The 20187-nt window shown below is 41.2% G+C and overlaps 1 protein-coding gene across 1 annotated transcript; it reads left to right on the top strand.

The window, feature by feature from the left end:
* The first annotated feature begins 742 nt into the window (after positions 1 to 742).
* Positions 743 to 19961, top strand: slc2a1b (solute carrier family 2 member 1b). The gene is made up of 10 exons (XM_083893079.1): positions 743 to 1166; positions 10390 to 10485; positions 14218 to 14378; positions 14600 to 14840; positions 14960 to 15122; positions 15233 to 15420; positions 15546 to 15650; positions 15748 to 15849; positions 15939 to 16142; positions 16809 to 19961. The coding sequence occupies exons 1-10, from the start codon at positions 1152 to 1154 to the stop codon at positions 17007 to 17009; spliced, it is 1476 nt and encodes a 491-aa protein (XP_083749205.1). The 5' UTR covers positions 743 to 1151; the 3' UTR covers positions 17010 to 19961.
* Positions 19962 to 20187: the final 226 nt, after the last annotated feature.

Genomic DNA, 20187 nt, shown 5'->3' with positions numbered 1-20187 from the left:
TGCAAACTTTATAATTTATTAGAGTCCCTCTTTCCTTTCTATCATTTTGAACCAGTCTGGCCCCCCTCGTCTGACCTCTGGCTATCTTTGCTTAATATCTGTTGCTCCCTAGATATTTTTTCGGAGCTATTCTCTGTAAACCCTAGGAATGTTTGCCCATGAAAATCCCACTACATCAGCAGTGTCTGAAATACACCAACAACAACGCCATGGTAAATCATATATTTCCCATTCTGAGGCTTGGATTGAGCTTCATCTGGTTGTCTTGGCCATATAAACTAGGTTGCTGCTATGTGACCAAATTGAGCAACATTAAAAACACACCTAAATAACTGGATAAGTAAACACTGGGGAAATTATATGACTGACACTTTGCAATGCCTTTTATGACTGTCTGTACTTTATACAGGTGTCTGTGAGTGTGTGTGTGTGCACTTGTGTTCATGGTCAGACAGTAACCTCATACGGAAGCTACAGTCTGTTATATTTAGATGTGAGTGCTCATCAGTGAGTATGAAACAAATACATAACTATTAGTGTTAACGTGCAGTTGAGCAGTTGTGCCTAATAAAGTGGCTAGTGGGTGGAGACAACACCGACGTGTGCGGCGGGTAGATAAAATGAAGAGGTTGTGATTGGCTGCTGAGACAGGCCCTCCAGAGGAGACGCGCCCACAATAAGAATTGCGTCAGCTAGAATATAATGTGAACCGTGAACCAGTTCCAGCACCGTTTCCATAAAGTCGCCGAGCAGGCGGTACTTCCTTAAGTGCCGCACAAACACATCCCGGAAGAGGTTACTCACCATTAGCAGCAGACCGGAGCTCCGACACAGAGACCCTCGCGGAGACCCTCGCGGAGCCGAGCACCTCCTGCCGAAGCTGCCGGGCTTCCCGACACACTACCCGTCCCAGAAAGACCAGCAGACTGAAGACGTCGGTGTTAACAATACATTGCTGAGTTTTGATATCAACTTTAAAGATGACCTACGTCTGAGCGAACGCACCAAGAGGACCACCAGCACCGCCGCTGCCTTCTCCGCCGTCTTCCCCGCCAGCCTCCGCTGAGGGAGAAGCTGCTCCACGTATCGCTTTGACAGGAGAACCGAAGACAGAGTAGAAACAAGAGACTCCCCCCCACTGCGCTGCCGCCATGGAGTCAGAAAAGGTAATTTTAGCGATACTCACTTTACAACATTAACAATTTACATTTAACTTAAATGTATTTTGTAAATAAGAAACCTTTGTGACCGGTAAGAGATCGAGGTGTCTTGTCGTAAAATGCCCCCCAGAAACCGGCGCAATATGTTCCGCGCTGTCCCACAGCAACGAGTTCACCGAGTTCATCTCGTTTGTAAGTTTATTTGTTAGTTCATTTGTTAGTTCATTTATTTATTTATTTATTTTATTTATTTTCCACCTCTGAAAACGTGATATATAAAAAGATAAATATAAATACAGAGTATTGCGCAGTTTATGTCAGTATTGTACACATAAGTGTGTTATTAACATAGCATCAAAACACGTAAAAATTGTTTTTTCCAACAGAAATTAAAACAGAATTTCGATATATATCGATAAAGCTGTACATTGTGCAAGCATACTATGATATATAGATATATCTATATATCTATAGATATATCTATATCTATAGATATATATATGCTATCAGTATTATTATGCTAACTCTATTGCACTCAAACAGAAGCTACATGTAGCACTCACTAGCAAATGTTACACTCCTGAAACAAATGCCTGTTATGAAATAGTCTGATTATTCTTTTGCATTGAACTGAACTGGGGGAAAAGCCAATGATATGTTTGCCTAAGTGACAACTGCCTGCAGTTTACTTAGTCTGTTGCTGTTGGAGGTTATATCATTTATTTATTTAAAGAGCCTTAAATGTCAGTATCTAAGAGCCGCTGAGGATGAATCAGTCTGAGGAACTGTTAAGTAGATATAAATACAATGTACAAAGTTTCTATTTAGAAAACTCCCCATCACCCTTTTTATAGGTAAGGAAATCAGCTGGAACCATCTTAGGTTCGGCATGTTATGCCGAACGTAAATTATTATTTGTGTAAATAATAATTTACACAATGTTTAAAATAGAAAAATATTGCCTTTCAAAAGTACTGATCATTTCAACTGCCCTGTTGAAGCCGTCGATAAACAGATTAGTATATTTTCTTAACACTGTTTCAATTACCCACAAGGTTTTAAAAGATGTTATCAAACATCTTTTAAAACCAAGAAATGGTTTCTTGAAAATGATAAGAGTTGTTCACGTATGCTCCTGCATTCATACGTGACAGGATTATAACAATATCAAATAAAGACGTCAGTCTTTACATTTCCCCCCAGACTCTACGACTCATTGTCCAGAAAGTGAACATCACTTCATCTTGCTTTTGATGAAGCTGTTTCTATTCTGCAGCAAATTGTGGTCACTTTTTACACACACAGACACACAGCAGAGTGAGGTACACATGCCATGATACCAATGACCTCATTCCTCTCCCCACTTCCACTCTCTCATGGCTTTAATATGAGTTTAACCCTGTGGACCATCACAAGCCAGCTCAGCCTGACATTGTGGTCAGAAAATGTTTCTCTAGCTGTTGTTGCTTTATGCCTGCAGACTGTCATGGCTCTTCAGTTGCACGTGTTTGCTGTGGACGTGATGGGAATGGTTTTGTCTGTTCCCACATTTGTGGACAGAGCCCACTGAGGGAATACACAGTTGTCATCCTCCCATAGAGAATTATGTGCCTTGAACCCTTCCATCTGTGGTTGCTTCCCTCACTCCCCGTGCTGTGTTTTGGTTCTTCCACCAGCTTTGTCAGGTGGAAGAGCGGTCAGTGTTGTGATGCAATTTCACAGAAAACTCCCACCAAACTATAGGAAATGATGTGAGTTGTAGTCGGTTGAAGTACAATTGATTCCTGGAAGTTTTAATGCTGCAATTTAATTTATAGTGCTTGCATTAAACTTTTCCCTAGTAATCATTGTTTCAGTAAGGTGTGGCCCAGTCGATCTCACACTCTAGTCTCAGGTCTATGTACAGAGCACAGTGCAATCCTATTTTACTTTTTAATGTTAGGTTCTCTCTAGGTTTACAGTTAAATTACTCAGCTTCTCCATCAAACTTTTTTTTTGCCCTCTCATAGATCTTAGCAAATAATTACCAACAACAGAGAGCTTTGTTTGTGTCTGAAAACTCACCTCAGCTCTCTAATGAAAGAATGAAAAATACTAATTGGGGTCAAGCGAACAGCTGACCTTCTCAGTTTTGAATAAAACTGCTCATAAATACTTGATTCCTGCCAGACTTGACAGCAAAGGTATTTTGATTGGGGGGTCCGGAGCCAACAACAACCAGCTCATGCTTAATTCTCCGTCCTCTGCCTTTCATAGATCTCTTCAAGACAGTGAGGCCCGCAGATTAATTTTCATCTGCATGACTTGCTTCCTTCAGTGTGCTTTTTAGAGTGCAACTGACAGCCATGTCCTAATGAGGCCTAATGAGGCTTTGCTGCAACGTGTAGATAAAGTGATCCTTGGGGGTTCAGTTGGGAAGACAAACTAAACATAAACGTCCATGTTTAATTTGCTTTCTTGAGAAAATAAGTGTTTTTGCGAACACTGTACCGCACTGTACCAACCCGAAGAACATGTTCATGAAAAAAAGCATGTATTGGTCAACGTGAGTTGCTGATGTGGCAAATGACAAATTATTTTGTACTAACTGGGCTTAAACCTAAATAAGGTATGGTATGGTCTTTATTGTAATGGACAGACCCATCACTGATGTTAAAACATGCAGTAAAACTACAAGTTACATGTTTCCATTACTCAGGGGATTTAGAGTAATGTGGGGTGAGGTGAGTGAGTTCTGTGGGCGCATATTGGATTCCCTTCAGCTGTGTAAGCTGAGACCAGCTGCGAAGTGCGTCGAGAGGGACGTGATCGTAGCAGCATAGGCCATCGCCACAAGTCTGGTTGTTGAAAATGAACCAAATTACAGAGAAGTGCTTGCTTCTGCTTCAACTTTTTATACAACGACATACTGTCTGACCTCGTACAGGGAGAATCCTCTCGAGTCTGGCCCTGATGAAGGAAATAGTCTTCAACTAATTTTTCTGTACAGTTTGAATTGTTTATCTTGAACCTGTGCATTAGTTATCTTATTTTGGATAACACAGCCTCCTCACTTGGTTTCACTGGTTTGACATTGGCCCAATTTATAGTTTCACGCTGAAGTTATTCCTTTCTTTTATCTGTTGATTATGTAGCTCATGAACAAGTATGTGTAGCACCTCTTATTTTCTGTTGATATTTTCTGTTGTTGTGGCCCAGCTCTCACTTTCTTGAAAGAAAGTGCACTGCTATGTAGAGCTGAAACAATTAATCGATGAATCAATTATTAATCGATAACTAAATTAATCCTCAACTATTTTGATGATTGATTAATCGGTTTGAAGCTTGTTTTAGCTTCTTAAATGTGAATATTTTCTGGAAATAATTAAAAACTGGATTATTTTGGTTTGTGGACAAAACAATTTGAGAACATCGTCATTTCCATGTTTGACGAACTCTGATCAACATTTTTTTAGCATTTTCTGACATTTTATTGACCAAATGAATAATCATGAAAATAATCACAGATGAATTGATTATGAAAATAATTGTTAGTTGCAGCTCTACCGCAGTGTGTACTTGCAGCGCTAGGAAGACAGGATGGAGATTGTGTTTCCTGTTTGAGTCTCGTAAATTATTAAAAAACTAGGGCAACATCAAATAACTCAAAGGTACCACTTCAGCATTGGTGTCAACTGCCTCTCCTACAAAACAACCCTATAAAAACCGCAAAAGAGTCACTTGATAAACGCAATAAAATGGTGTCAATATTGGTTTAGCGTTTAAGAAATGGAGAGGCCCATTGCCTTGGGTCACCGGTTGCATTTGTCTGTGTTAATGTGGTGGGAGGGGCTCAGCAAACCCAAAACATTAGTATCCGATCAACACCTGGGGATGAGACTCGGGGGGGGGGGGGGGGGGGGCGGGGGGGGGGTGGGGGAGGGGTCATCAATCCAATATGTTGTAAGTGTTGGGGGGGTAAAGATGAGCCTGGCGGGATGGGGTGTGATCGAGTGGATCTTCTGCTAGATTTGGTGGCCTTATGTGCTTTATGAACTTGCCTTTTATCTGTCCTGTTGGCTGCAGCTGCCACTGTTTACCCAATAAGAATTAGGGAGCTGTGGTGCTGAGCAACTGAAGCCACTATCAACATTGCAAATGCTGCATCACAGCGATGATAGACTAGACTTTACTGGCTGAGTGCAGACACACCACATCTCATATAACTCTTCCCCTGTTAAGTGGACACATTTGCGTCGGTGTCATAAGAGACATCTATATGACATAAAGAATGGATATTTATTTAAATGACTACTATTAAAATCTTCCTTGCGTTTAGTCTGGAACCTACATGAGCAGCGCAGTTCTTCATTGATTTAGTCTTGGAAGAGGAAAAGTTGTTTTTAGGAGTAGACCGGGAAAGCGGCAACAAATTCTGGTGGATTTTGGCAGCCGAATTTTTCTGCTTGTCATTTTAGTCATAATATTTTATGTCTCTCTTTTACATCACAGTGTAGAAGATGAATTTCGTTGAGGTCTGTGTAGTTGCGGGTTTCCTTTGCTAACCTCTGATGGGTTTGTGAAAAGGAATGTACGGCAAGCTACACGTCTGCTAAATGCAAAGCATCGACACCAGTATTTCAACTCTAGCTCAAAGACATCTTTACATGTTATTCAGACAATAGCAGTAGTTGTTTGGTCTTTCAAAGCTGCTTTATCAGGTTTAAAAGTTTTATCTTTCTTACACAATGAAATCCCACTGCTCTAATCTGTTTTAAAGCTGCGTGTAGATTAGTATGGCATGCAGTCTAATGCCAGGTCCTTGTGAACCACGAACATAGTCAGCATATGTATGTAAACAAGAACTCTATGAAGAAATGTAACCATAACTGGAATATACAGCTCAGCCAAACAACAAGAAATAAGTGAATGTACTGTAGAGAACCAAGACACCGGATGATGACTATGACTCACGTGTAATAACTTCAAGGCTGTAGTCAAAAAATATTTTTTGCGGGAGTGGCTTTATCATTTCCCTACTGAGTGGATCACCCATTGTGCTGCTGTCTCACATACAAAGAGCTGTGTTATCGTCACACTGAGGTGGTCTTACTTTGTGTGGCCGAGGTTAAAGTGATTTATTTTAACTGTCGCCAATAATCGAGAACACTGAATTCCTTTAGTATTAAGATAAAAGCTGTACATTGGCCTGTAGACCTTCCCATTGTTGTGCGTCACTTCAGCTATTTGTTTCCTTCACATACGTTTGCTTACTTGATAATGTCATTTTGGATTTGTTATCGTAGTTTTGAATGTTTTTACGACATTATCAGGTGAGCAAACAGGAAACAAATATACCTGAAGTGCCACACAACAATAGGAAGTCCTCTAGTTATTGTTCTTATGTCTGTTCTTTTCGACTTTATTGACTATAAACGTATATTCAACAGACCGTCTGGCACCAGAGAAGTCACTGGGCTATCAAAACTTTTACAGTGATATTAGAGAGGCAAGAGGAAGTGGCCCCATTAAAACTTAGCAGGATATTTTATGTTTTATATGATTCTGTGCTGTCGCTTAGTGTGGACATTGGGTTGGGTTTACTGACATCACTGTCAACATTTTGATAGCCCAGTGACTTCTCTGGTACCAGGTGGTCTGTAGAATATATGTGTATTTTCAACAAAGTCAAAAACACTTTGGTGGCTTCTTCAAATTTAAGGCTCCTCAGCCCTCGGCAGAGGAAAAAGTTATTTCGCATCCTCATTCCCGTCTTTTTTGTGGCAGATAATTAGAACATTACGTTCCATTAAAGCCTTTCACTTAGGCCATGTGTTACAGCAACCCCTGACTGCACATACTGTACGATTGCACAAACATAATGGCAGCCTTCTACTTATACTTATTTCTGCCAAAAATAAAGTCTATACATACTGTTGAAACTGAACTGAAGCCAGGCTAAGGGAGGTCTCCTTTTTGTGGGTTAAAGGTAAAAATGACACACGTGTGTTTGATTTCACATGAATACACGTTGCTCTCTCCCTGTTTTTGCATCTGGATTTAAACATTTACCTTTAGGAGCGTTTTCATAAATAACTCCAGCTCTTCCCCAGAGGTGGTGAGACCTACATTGAGTTCACTGTTGACTTCTAAAGCCCAATTTATACTCCTGCGTAAAGTGCTCTGCGTCGCTACGCAGAGTCCTCTGCGTCGACGCAGAACCTGTCGAAGAGCCTCTGCGTCGTCTCCGGGTGCACGGAATATTTTTTAAGTGTCCGTCACTCCGTCAAGGGACTACGGAGACGGCAAGAGCTGCGATTGGTCCTCAGGACAGGCCGAGCTAAGCTGCTCTGTGCCGGCTCTCAGTGCGCTCCGGGCGTCCTGACAGAGGCGGAGCTGATCCCCGCCGATAACGCCGCTGCCGAACTATAAATACGTCATATCTTAACACACACAGCACATGTTTAGACTCTAAATGGCCAATTTCTCGCCTCAAATTATCTTAAAACTGCGTTCCGTGACACAGAAAAGTGAGAAACGGCCACTTTTTCAACAACAGCAGTCTTTCTCTCTCTTTCTTTCTCGGACGCCATTGCTCACTGTAGCCAGAAGCACAACAACCTTGCGCAGCGACCCCTACTGATCGGGCGGGAAATTGCAGCGAGTGTCCGTCACCACGACGCAGAAGTATAAATGCTCGAGGCGTCTCCGTGGTGACGCTGACGGATAACGCATACGCAGTCGGAGAAGTATAATGTGGCCTTAAGTGGGGACAGATGGGAGTTTTTTGTGTTTATATTGAGGAGCCGCTGGTTGTGTATTGAATTCTCATCAGGAGTGGATCTTTGACATCAGTTGTGATTGGTTTTCTGTTTTGGCAACACGGCTCCTTTAAGCCTTCATGCCTGAAAAGTAAGTATGTTTACTTTCTTTGACTAAACATTCTTGTCATGGACCTAATGACCCTCCCTAACTGGAACCTTATTGGCTCAGAGGTGTAGGCGGACCTTAAAGTCTTCCTTGTTCGGCCCATTTTTAGACGGAGCATGTTGATGTGACAAAAAACACACAGAGAGTTTTTTTCCCTCTTGGCTCTCCTCCCTCCATTATGCAAGTGAAGAACTTTGGGCCACACAAAAAAGGTTTTGAACTCCACTTGGGTGTAAGCCCAGCTGGCTTCTCTCACAATGAACACTGCTTTTTATGAAGTAGTTTATGTCTCTTTTGAGATATTTCTCTCATATTTGTTGGCGGAAACCTGGTGGTAGTGTTCTTTGTTTGTCTTCTTGTGAAAACTGTAATGATTATTCCCTAGACTTTTTATTCCAATTGAGACATGAGATTGGGTGGTCCTACTATGTCCTAAATGTGGCCTCAGATCTGATCACAGAAGCCACATGGGGAGGTTTTTATGAGGATGCATTTGTCTCGCTGCCTTCTCAGCTGATATCAAGTAGTTTCACAGTTGCAAGGAGAGCTTTGATTTTCTCGCACTCCTGTTTTCTCCCTCTCTCTTTTTCTCTCTGGAGACTCATTTGTACAATCTGGCTTGTTACAATTTTGTCTTTTACATTTTGACAAATGACATCATTGTGTACTTTTATAAAGAGCAGACTTACCAGAGCCGACTGAAGCACGCAGGCCAGGACGCCTTCAAATGTCAGGTTCTGAACAGTCAGAGGACAGATGTTAATAATAGGTCGAAACTTGGCCTTTAAATCCACCTTGTATCGACATTCGGGCCAATACTGATGTCTGTTTGTGGCAAAGTCTTTTCACTCTCCGCACTATCATACAATCTTTGAGTCATACAAATGATTAAATCCCTACTTAAGACTTTGCAAATTAGTGTGGCTTAATCTGTATTTGTATACCAAGTGAATAAAATTACAACATGCTCAGTATCTTTTAGCTTATTGCATACCATTTTTTCTGGCTGACAGACTTATTGCTCCGATTTAAGGTGCAGGTTTACACCAGACCCAAAAACAAGTAAGAATAGGCAGGAATCAACCATCAACTGACATTCTGAAGATGATGTTGGCTGCATGTTTTAAGTTTATGATGTTTTGATGGGTCTGATGACATCAGGTTCTTGGGATATTGTTGGATTTTTTCTAATTACGCATTTTGGGAATTAAGAACCGACGGTATGTAGAATTAATCATGGTGGCAAAGGCTGGATGAGAATCACACAAACTGCTGAATCCTCCACCTGAGGGTTGCAGGGCTGCTGGTGTCAATCCCAGGTGACAAAGGGCAATAGACGGGTACACCCTGGAGAGGTTGCCAGTCCATCACAGGGCCAACATATAGAACAACCATTCACTCACATCTGTGGGCAATTTAGAGTGTCCAATTACCCTCTGCATGTTTTTGGACGTGTCGGAGGAAGCCCGAGAAAACCCACGCAGACACGGAGAAAATGCATCCAGGAATGCGACCTAGCAACCCTCTTGCTTTGAGGCAACAGTGCTAGCCACGTGCACCATATGGTGAAATAATAAAGATGGAAATAGTCAGAAAAACTAAAAGTAGAATTAAAACTGTACTGTCATTGATGTTTGTGCGCTACGTTTGAGAGACACACCAGTAGTAGACGTGATGCTAGTTTTAGGCTGGACAACAACAAACAGTGGCTTGCCTGAGGCAGTTTTCCTGTCTGAGAAGTGGACGCACACACAGACCGGATAATTAACTTTTGGGGATGAGAAAAATCAGCAACAGAAACACAAGTCATAAAACATAAGAACACCTGGATTTAACCTGGAGCCGTCCAGAGGGGGGTTATAAAGACCACTTCCCTTTTTCCCATGAGCACACATGCCTTAAGGGCCCAAAAGGGATCTTTTTTGAGTTCCTACTTTTCAACGTAAGGATGTCTGAGACTATGGATTTTCTAAATATTTGATATTTTTTCAGGATATTAATTCCACAGGTTGAAGAATTGAAAGTCTCAATACAATTAGGCTATTCCAGAGAAGCTGAAGCACAAGTGCTACAAAATAATAATAATAAATACAGTCGTCAACGTAATTGGATGCTTAGCTCCAATACGTATTTGACATTGTTTTCATTTTCTTTTACTTTCGTATTGTGGTGTGCATTGGGGTTGTAAATCAAACTGTTGATACTCGTCACAGCACTGTCATTGTGTAATCCCTTAACCAATCGATGAAATGTTGATAAACTGGTCGGACTGTTTTGGTTTTCACTGACAACATTTCTCTTTCTCTGTGTTCACTTGCAGAAAATAACGTTCCCGTTGCTGATGTGTGTTGGAACAGCTGTGATCGGCTCTCTACAGTTTGGCTACAACACTGGCGTCATCAATGCCCCTCAAAAGGTGAGTTACTAGAGTCTGCATACAAACAACATCCCCCACCATGGTTTTTTAAAACTTTTTATTTCAGTTGTTGAAATCCTCTTCACTTCCTCATAGCCATCATAACATGAAAGTGTCTGTGTGTAAAAGAAGCCCTCACAATACTGTATATAAACAATTTTGATTACATGGGAGTGGAGAATGCAGAGATAATAATAGTATAGTGTATTTACGGTAAAGTCCTCCAAGGATGTCTGTATTAACAGACCCTGAGTGATTCCTGTGTAAATGTGTCCATGCCCAAAATTGGACACAAGCTGGGAAATGCCAGACGAGTAAATTCATAGGAAATGAAATGCTCAAGGAAGTCAGCCACCTATCCCCATGTCTCAACAATGCAATAGAAAAGATACTTCTATAACCCCCCCAAGGACTACATTTTCAGGTACGCTGAAAAAACCCCCGCAATTTCCTGGGGAATGTCTATATTGAATCGTATGTTAATAATGTCTGCTCAGTTTTGGGTGGTTCAAACACACCCTCTGGCTACACAGCTGTCTCTCAGCAGGTTACAGGTGTGTCACCAGACAAGGCAAAGCCTCGCCTGCTCTGTGTATTTTCACAGCCTGCTCTGTGTATTTTTCATCGTTTGTTCACAGTGGGCCAGAGGCCGACTATCTCTTTGATCCAGAGCTCCGTGTGTTTGTGCTATTCTCTCGTCCTCTGTCGGCATAACTGTCAAAGCTGCTCAGCAGAATGAGAGCAGCAGGGTAGAAGTTAAGTCCCGGGTAAAGATGATAGTATCTTGTGCATTTATTCTTGAGTCATAAGAGGATGAATAAATGGGCAGCTGATGTTCACGAGGGGATTTTATGCAGTGAGGTGTTCCATCCATTCTTCATACATTAAAAACCTACACTAATTAACATATCGACAAAAAAGCCCTATATGTTGTGTTGTTAACTGATAATCAAAAGTATGTATTTTTTTCTTATTTATTTATATACATTTATTTATGTAGACTACAGATGGAAAATTATTATCATATTTCATGTCACATTTTAGACTTTTTATTCTACTCTTTTTTTAAATTATGTACTCTGTTTTATTTATATTTTAATTGGGATTTGGCCAAATGTGGATGTTTCCAAATGTAAAATGTTTTGTTTTTATGCAAAGCACATTGAGTTGTCTCAACAACAGTGCAGTTCCTCAAGATAGCATTCCTCTCATATAAGAAGATTAAGTCAGTTCTTACTTTAAAAATTACAGTTATAAAAATAGCAGCATACTCTTTTTTGCATATTCTTTTTTTTCTATTTGTTGGCTAAGCAGTTCAGCTCTAAATATGTGCCTAATTCACTGAAAATTAGTCAAGACATATGGGCATTTCATCTTCTGTTTTGCCTCAAGATCCACGTGCATCCCCATGTTTCTCAGCCCTCTCAGAGTGAGAGGGAGGCGGGGAATGTGCCGTCTGTTAGACACTGGCTTTGTATGGGCCCTTCCCCTCTTAGGTCTTAATAACATTATGTGCAAATAGTCCCAGATGACTGTGCAGAAGAAAAAGTTGCTCAACTGGTTTGTAATTCTTTATTAGTTACCACATAAGAGGCTCTGATTACGCATATACGAGATAATCACAGCACCTCTCCCCTCTGAGCCCCAGTGAGTGATAAAGGCCTCAGTGATGTTGCTGCTGCTGCTGCTGCTGCTGCCTGTGACGCAGACTTGTTACAGCATCTCTGATTGGACATGCTCTTTCATGGGCCTCTCTGTGACTTGCTGTCATGCCTGACTCCTCTTTCCCGTCCGCCGCTTCCACTTTGAAAATGGCATTTCCTTATTTGGGAAATCATATAATCAAGGAGGTCCTCATTTTTTTTTTTTTCACTTTCTGTGTTCTAATATTTTTAAAACTTCACTTGTTGTAGTAATTTAATTTGCTGCCTGTGTGTGGTGCTGTACACAGTGCTCACCTTGACAAGCTGGCCAACAGCCAGCTCCGACAACATGCTGACAGCCAGAGAGCATGAATAGACAGCCTGTTTCATTGTTTGGTAAGAGCCAGCTGGTAGTTTGGACTGTGAAGTGTTTTCAGATTAAACAGGGGAGAGAACATAACTCCAGCACAACACACAATATCAACCTATTCATGAGCCACCAATGATAAGGTGCCTCTTTGGTGCCACTGCTAAACCCTCATAATTTGACTGAAGGGGTGTTTCTTTTCACTATGCTTGATCATATTTGAGATGCAGGCATCAATTCAGGTGATTTGAACAAGAATATTCAGAACCGAAAAAGTAGTCCAAACTATTTCCGGTAAGCTGTCAGTCAGTAGATGTTCTACAGTCAGTGTGGTATTTAGTGACACATTGTAGAATTTAGTTGAGGGATGCAGCAGTGCTCTGTTGTTGTCCTCTTCTGACACACCTATTTTTACACACCTTGTTATTTTTAGGTCCATGTTGAATCCCTCTTGGCGAAGCACTTCCGTGTCAAAGACCAGGGAGGAAATTTTGGTGCATGTGCAGAACGCCAAGTCCAACTCCAGTCTGACTATAAGCGCATACATGCAGGAGTAATCAGACTATGAAATTATCCATGTATTTTAGTCAGACGAAGACTAACTCGGGCATTAACTAATAAAAGTTGCATAGTGTTGCTTTAAAGCCTTTAAAAAATTCAGTGTGTTTCAAGATATTGGGTTTACTTTAATGGAGAAGCAAAGACACCAGAGAATGAAATGACGGAATCAGAGAACTTTTATTGTTTCTCAAAAGGGGAGTAATCATTATGTAATAACAGTAACTGATACTTTTTTTTGCGACCATACTCGTATGCATATTGGGAAAGGCCCTGCAAACCTCAGTGTCATTTTCTGACTTGATTTCATTTCTCTAGAATCATTCTTGTGAAACTAGTTCTTCCTAAATGGGGCAGGTTTTAAAAAGGGGACGTGATTGGGCCAAGGTCACAGGTATGGTACACCATACGTATGATGATGCACTTGTTTTATCACTAACCAAGGTCTTGTGAGCGTAAGTTGATAGCTGACGTGACCCAGGATCCGTGTCACTCTATAGTTCTTCCCACACTGCTTGAAAGCCCTTGATAAACAGCCACTCTTAACTCATTGACAAGGGCACTGCTGAGTATTTTTTCCACATACAGTTACTGAGCATCGACACACCGAGCTCTGACACGAGGCTGACCGTCAAGTGTTTCAAAACAAATATAGGTGGTGTTACACTATCGCAAGAGGCACATGACAGAGCTGGAGTAAAGCGTTCGGTCACAGTGGGTCAGAGGCATCGTGTTGCAGTCCGTCACACGGCTGTGGGATGTCACAGACTGACCTTTCTGAATCATATGAGACGTTTCAGTGTGACATAAACAAACCCAGTCTCCGGTGCCTCGACTCTTGTCACCTGCTCTGCTGGGCGTGTTTGTCAACATACGCAAATCCTCTGCAATGGAGAACTGGGAGGGAGGGGGGAGCAGAAACCCGTCCATGTCTGGTAAACTTCCTGTTTGCTCGGAAATGATTATGATCAGGCAGTGCTGCCATCAGCTGGTGAACTTCAGCGTTGCTCATGTATGGGCAAACAAGGAAGAAAGGAGGAAAACAAAGGACATCTTATTTTGATCAACTGTAATAATGACATTATAATGTGTTTTTCTTACTAGGGTGTTGACTTTCTTATTTATACAAAAACATTAACAAGTGTCTGTTTTTGTCATTTCTAGATCATTGAGAAGTTCATCAATGAGACATGGGCCCAGCGATACGAGGAACCCATCACCGAAAACTCCCTCACTGCCATCTGGTCCATCGCTGTGGCTATTTTTTCTGTTGGTGGCATCATAGGCTCCTTCTCTGTCGGACTGTTTGTCAACCGCTTTGGAAGGTAAATACTGAATGATATTGAAACAGCCTTGCCTACTTCAAATGCAAATAGAGATTCTCATTCAGTGAGCACTGTAGATGAAATAGTGCCAGGGTTAGTCAATGAGAAAGTGGTCATTATGTTCCCTCTTCCTCCTATACAAAGAAAAAGTAGTAGTAGTAATAGAATTTGTTGGACAAACAAACACAAAAAACCTAACTTTGTTTATTTGGCGTCCACAGGAAGAACTCTATGCTCATGGTTAACGTCCTGTCTTTCATCGCCGCTGCACTGATGGGCTTTTCAAAGATGGCCGGCTCGTGGGAAATGCTGATCATTGGTCGCTTCGTGGTAGGCCTCTACTGCGGCCTCACCACAGGCTTCGTGCCCATGTACGTGGGCGAGATTTCCCCAACAACTCTACGAGGAGCCCTGGGCACCCTGCACCAGTTGGGCATTGTGGTTGGCATCCTGATTGCACAGGTTGGTGGAAAAATAATCCTCTGTAAATCTCTAAAGTTTTGTTCGCTCTTACAAATCCCTTCCAGGGGCTTTGCAGCTTGGTTCATGGTTTGGTCGTGCGTGTCTGGCTTGGTTTTTAGGTGTTTGGATTGGAGGTAATCATGGGCAGCGACAGCTTGTGGCCGCTCCTCCTGGGATTCATTTTTGTCCCGGCCGTGGTTCAGTGCGTCCTGCTGCCTCTCTGCTCCGAGAGTCCCCGTTACCTGCTCATCAACAAGAATGAAGAGAACAAGGCCAAATCAGGTGAGGTCACACACACATGGTGAATGTTATTCAATATAACTGCTAACTAAAAAGTAAGTAAGTAATATTAGTGTCCTTACTCATGAGGCTGTCTGAAACAACATTTTTAGTGCTTAAGAAACTGCGAGGAACCACAGACGTGAGCGCTGACATGCAGGAGATGAAGGAGGAGAGTCGGCAGATGATGAGGGAGAAGAAGGTGACCATCAAGGAGCTCCTACAGTCGCCGCTCTACCGCCAGCCTCTCATCATCGCCGTAGTCTTGCAGCTCTCTCAGCAGCTGTCTGGCATCAATGCTGTGAGTTTCAGACGTACAATATTCACAATGGTGCTAGTATATTACAGATAGTAGACGATACCTGTAAAAAAAAACATCTTAAGAACCAATAAACTTAATTGGTTTATTCCTAATGTTTTTCCCAGGTGTTCTACTACTCCACAAAAATCTTTGAGACGGCAGGGGTTGAGCAGCCCGTCTATGCCACCATTGGTGCAGGTGTGGTTAACACAGCTTTCACTGTTGTGTCGGTGAGTACAGCATTAAGTATTTCTCATAGCAGTTAAGGCCTAATATCTGTTGTTGTTCATCATAGGTTTATGTCCTTTTTTTTCTTTCTTCCTGTAGCTCTTTATCGTTGAGCGAGCCGGACGTCGGTCTCTGCACATGGCAGGGCTGATGGGAATGGCTGCCTCTGCTGTCCTGATGACAATTGCCTTGGCTCTGCTGGTACGTCAACAAACACATGCTTTTAAGTTCTCATGATATAAGAACTGACAAATAACCTGTAATCTGACCACGATTCTTGCTGCTTTTAGGACCAGATCAAGTGGATGTCCTATCTGAGCATCGTGGCCATTTTTTCATTTGTGGCGTTCTTCGAGATTGGACCAGGTCCCATCCCGTGGTTCATCGTGGCTGAGTTGTTCTCGCAGGGACCTCGGCCTTCAGCCATTGCTGTAGCTGGTTTGTCCAACTGGACTGCCAACTTCATAGTGGGAATGGGCTTTCAGTATGTTCAGGTGAGGAAAATGTGACCGCATGTGAATTGAATGTTTGCGAGGAGGTGAAAGTATTAGAACAAGGACATGTAGTAGTAATTACACATTGAGATTCTTTATATTTATTATTCAGTATTTTATTCATAATAAGTTCCACAGCTTGTTGCAAGTAAGTTCCTTGGAAAGTTAAAGATGGGTAGACAACGATAGTTGTGCCTGTGTGGCACTATGCTGAGCTTCATCACCACTTTATTTCCTTTCACGACGTCACATGACAGTGATGATTTACAGGAGGACAAATCTCACAAGTAGTGGTGACACAAAATAAATTGAATCCAGTGTTTAGGTAAAATTGCAAATAATTAAGCTCACTGGTAATTTAGTTTGTTGTAGATGGTGAAACAGTTCCAAATGTTTTGTTACATGTCCTAACTCAAATTAATTATATTGAATAATTATGTTTTATTTATTATATACTATTATTTAATTTAAATTATTAAATTTCAGTTCATTTAAAAGGAATACACACCAATTAATGATATGACCTCTATAAGGAAAATAAGACGATCAAATTGAATTGAAATGCAAATAAGAAATAATAAAAAATAATATATATATATATAAAATATAATAAAAGTAAAAGCATTCAGAGCTGACCAGCGTCTCTGCTCTCACTCCTCTCTACAGGCAGCGACCGGGCCCTACGTGTTCATCATCTTCACCGTGCTGCTTCTCTTCTTCTTCGTCTTCACCTATTTCAAAGTGCCGGAGACAAAGGGCCGGACGTTTGACGAGATCGCGTCCGGCTTCCGACAGACGGGCGCCGCGGGCAGAGAAAAGCACTCGCCAGACGAGCTCAACAGCCTGGGAGCTGATTCTCAGCTCTGAGCGACTGTTTCTTCAAACTTTCTAACAAACTCTCTGTCAGACCGAGGAGGAAGCGCTGAAAGGTTTCTTCTGACTATAGAAGTAGACATATACATTGGTAGAGTTTTGTTTTTTTTGTCCCCCACACTCTCACCACATTTTGGGCACCAGTCCCATGATTCTCCAAAATGATATTTTCTGCCACCTCTTTTCGAGTGAAACAGAAACTCAGCGGCTCTGTCGTGTGGCAGATGTAGATGGAAAGTTGAGGATAGACGTGGAAGATTTCAAAAAGTTTCTTTTGAAATAAGGAAAATAAGTGTCTGCATCAATCAACCAACCTTTTATTTTTATTTTAGAGAAAACTGCTTTATTTGACGAAAATATATTTTATATCTGCTTATGCTCTGTTCTGTGTAGCCTGTTACAGTACTGTCACTTTGTTTTTAACGTGGTTCAAGAGCGCTCTAGTTTGAGAATCAATTCACTGTGCAAACAAAATACTTTGCGGATTTTCATCCTGCAACGTATCACTGTAGACTTAAGCACTGTAGATGCAGAACAGCTTGACTTTGTCTCTGTCCACCAGAGGGAGCACTCCCTTGAAGGAAAAGTGCCTCAGTGCTCCCCTGACGAAGAACAAGTTGTTTGCACCTTTTTTAAAGTTACTGAATACTCAGTCTGTCACACTGAGGATTTTAATGAAATATTTTACTGTTGTGCTTCGTATTTTACTCGTATTTGTCACTCCCCTCGTTGATACTGAATTTGAAAGTAAGATGAAGACAAAGGGCCAATTCCAATTCCTATCTTAACCCTCAGTCTTAACCCTCAAGCTCAACCCTTAATCTTAACTGGCCCTCAAAACCAAGTGTTGAGGGTTATTCTGTCACTTAGAAATGGGACACCCCTTAAATGCAGATACGTCTTCAGACTGTGGGGGGCAGAATAACGCGAAAGCTGCGTCCAGTCTGTCAACTCCAAAAAAGAAGAAGAAGAACACATTTACGGGCCTAAACTAAGATAATACAATGGTTTTCATACTTTTTATATCTCTATTAACAAAGAAAATACTTAATTTGTATCGCACTCGCTTCGATGCTTTAGACGCCATCTTTCTTATGTGAAAACACGCAATGCATTCTGGGTAGCCCTTGCGCCCAAGGGTGGTCTCGGAAAATCTCAATTTTGAGGGCGATACAGCCCTTAAACTTACCCCTCAACTTAATTTTTCTGAGAATCGGGACAGCACTTGCACTAGAGGGAGCGCGCATTTTTGAGATTGAGGGTTAAGATTGAGGGTTAAGCAAGGAATTGGAATTCACCCAAAGTCTTTATAGCATGTTTTTTTCTTTTTCTCAGAACCGCTGATGAATTTAATCTTGGGTTTTGTAGAAGAGGATCAGTATCTGCACAGATCAGTCACTGTTTCACAAATCTGCCCCACAAAACCAGAACATTTGTGAGTTTTAAGTGCCTGTCTGAAACAATCATGCCTCTATTGCCTTCAGCCTTATTACAGTTTCAGGTCAGAGCGGCCTGATCCAGACTGAAAGCCTCTATCCGTGAGGGATCTTCACTTCTTCTTTTTTTTTTTTTGTATTCCGTTGAATCGAGATTATCCGTGGTGGAGCCTCCAGAGTCTGTCCATGTCTGGACATTTTCACCTGAGCAACAGTCACTGCAGTAACTGTTCCTCCATGACAACCGCAAAACACCATCAGAAAGCAATGACGCATCGTTCAAAATAAACATCAGGGACCAAAATGAAGTTTTCATTATCATAACCCCCCCACCCTCCCCTCCCCCCGTGTTCCTTGCACTCTGTGATGTCCAAAAGGAGGTGGATGTTTGATGCTGTGGTGCGAGGCCCGTTGTTGTGCCTTGTACACTAAACTCTGCAGTATTTTTTATAGCTTTCTCTTCTCCAGTTGTGTACTGACGACTGCAGACATGGAAAAAAAAACAACAACAACCGTGTAGTCTGTCTCACTTGGCCTCGCTGTACAAGTCTGTGATTGCTGTAGCACTTGTGTTTCCTCTGTTAAGTGCATCGTTTGGGGGGAAAGTTATCGTTTTTGGCTGCACTTTATGATTCACATCTTCATCTATGTTTTTTTTTTCCCATTTGGTGTGGAAATGATTACTGAAGACAGACTGAAGTACTGCTGATGGATTACTTGATGTTGTTTTTGTTTTTAAATGGAATTTTTCACATCTATTACATTCTTATAAGCACACTGACGTGTGTTGTGAGTCAATACAACATTCATAATTTAAGGACTTTGATCCAAATCCAACCCGGTCGTTTTAAAAAAAAAAACATTTTAAATCATTCCATTCTTGTCAGATTTTGTACATAGTAGATCTTTTGTAGAATATATTTTTTTGATTCAACTGTCCTGGAATGCACTATAACATCCATAATATTCAGTATCGTCACCAGCAAAACTCATGTAAAAGACGCGCGTCCACACAAAACTCCCAGAGTAAAGTCTGTTGCAAATATCGAAAAATTGTAATTTATGTACATAGGTCCACACCTCTGTTTGGGCATTTCATTTTTAATGTAACCTATACCTGATGGCACAGGTCGGTGGTCTAAACACACGGGATGATGTAAATATGAAGCACACTACAGCCTTACCCACTCCAATATATATATGAACTATTTAAGTTTTAGATTTTGTGTTTAAATAGGTAAATTAATAATTAGTGCTGTAGTGCCACACTTTCTTTCTCTTGACTTTTTTTTGATTTGACACCCATCTTGTGGCTTAATAACAAAACAATTTTTATCTCTGTAGTGTTTTCATTTTAGGGCACAGAGCATATTCTAATGTTTTTTAATAGTAAAAGATCTGTGTGTATGATGCTGAGATGTCAACCTTTGCTGGGGGAAGTGTGTACGTTGTAATGGATGGAGATTGAACTGCTTGTACAGTCTTGTTTGAGTGGCTGAATAAAAGAATTCATACATACAGATCCAAAGGTTTCCTGGTCATTTTGTGGCTTTTGTATAATATTATTTGGCTTTTATTTGTTCCACTAAAAGTTTTGGATATTTCATTAGTTTTTATTTAGTTTTAGTTTTCAAACGCAATGAAAGACTAGAGGTTTGACACAGAGGCTTGAACCAACTCAAGCCAATTAATATTTGATATGTATATTTCAGGCTGAAATTAGCTTCAAAAGATTG

The sequence above is a fragment of the Microchirus variegatus genome (genome assembly GCF_963457635.1).
Source record: "Microchirus variegatus genome assembly, chromosome: 7".
Lineage (NCBI taxonomy): Eukaryota > Metazoa > Chordata > Actinopteri > Pleuronectiformes > Soleidae > Microchirus > Microchirus variegatus.
The sequence above is the reverse complement of the archived record's forward strand: the minus strand, read 5'-3'. Positions and strand labels throughout refer to the sequence as shown.

What these genes read in the sequence shown, in the direction of transcription:
- slc2a1b (XM_083893079.1), top strand. An exon ending in TTGGCATCCTGATTGCACAG is followed by an intron (nt 14,841 to 14,959) that starts GTTGGTGGAAAA and finishes CTTGGTTTTTAG; the next exon opens with GTGTTTGGATTGGAGGTAAT. An exon ending in AGAGAACAAGGCCAAATCAG is followed by an intron (nt 15,123 to 15,232) that starts GTGAGGTCACAC and finishes CAACATTTTTAG; the next exon opens with TGCTTAAGAAACTGCGAGGA.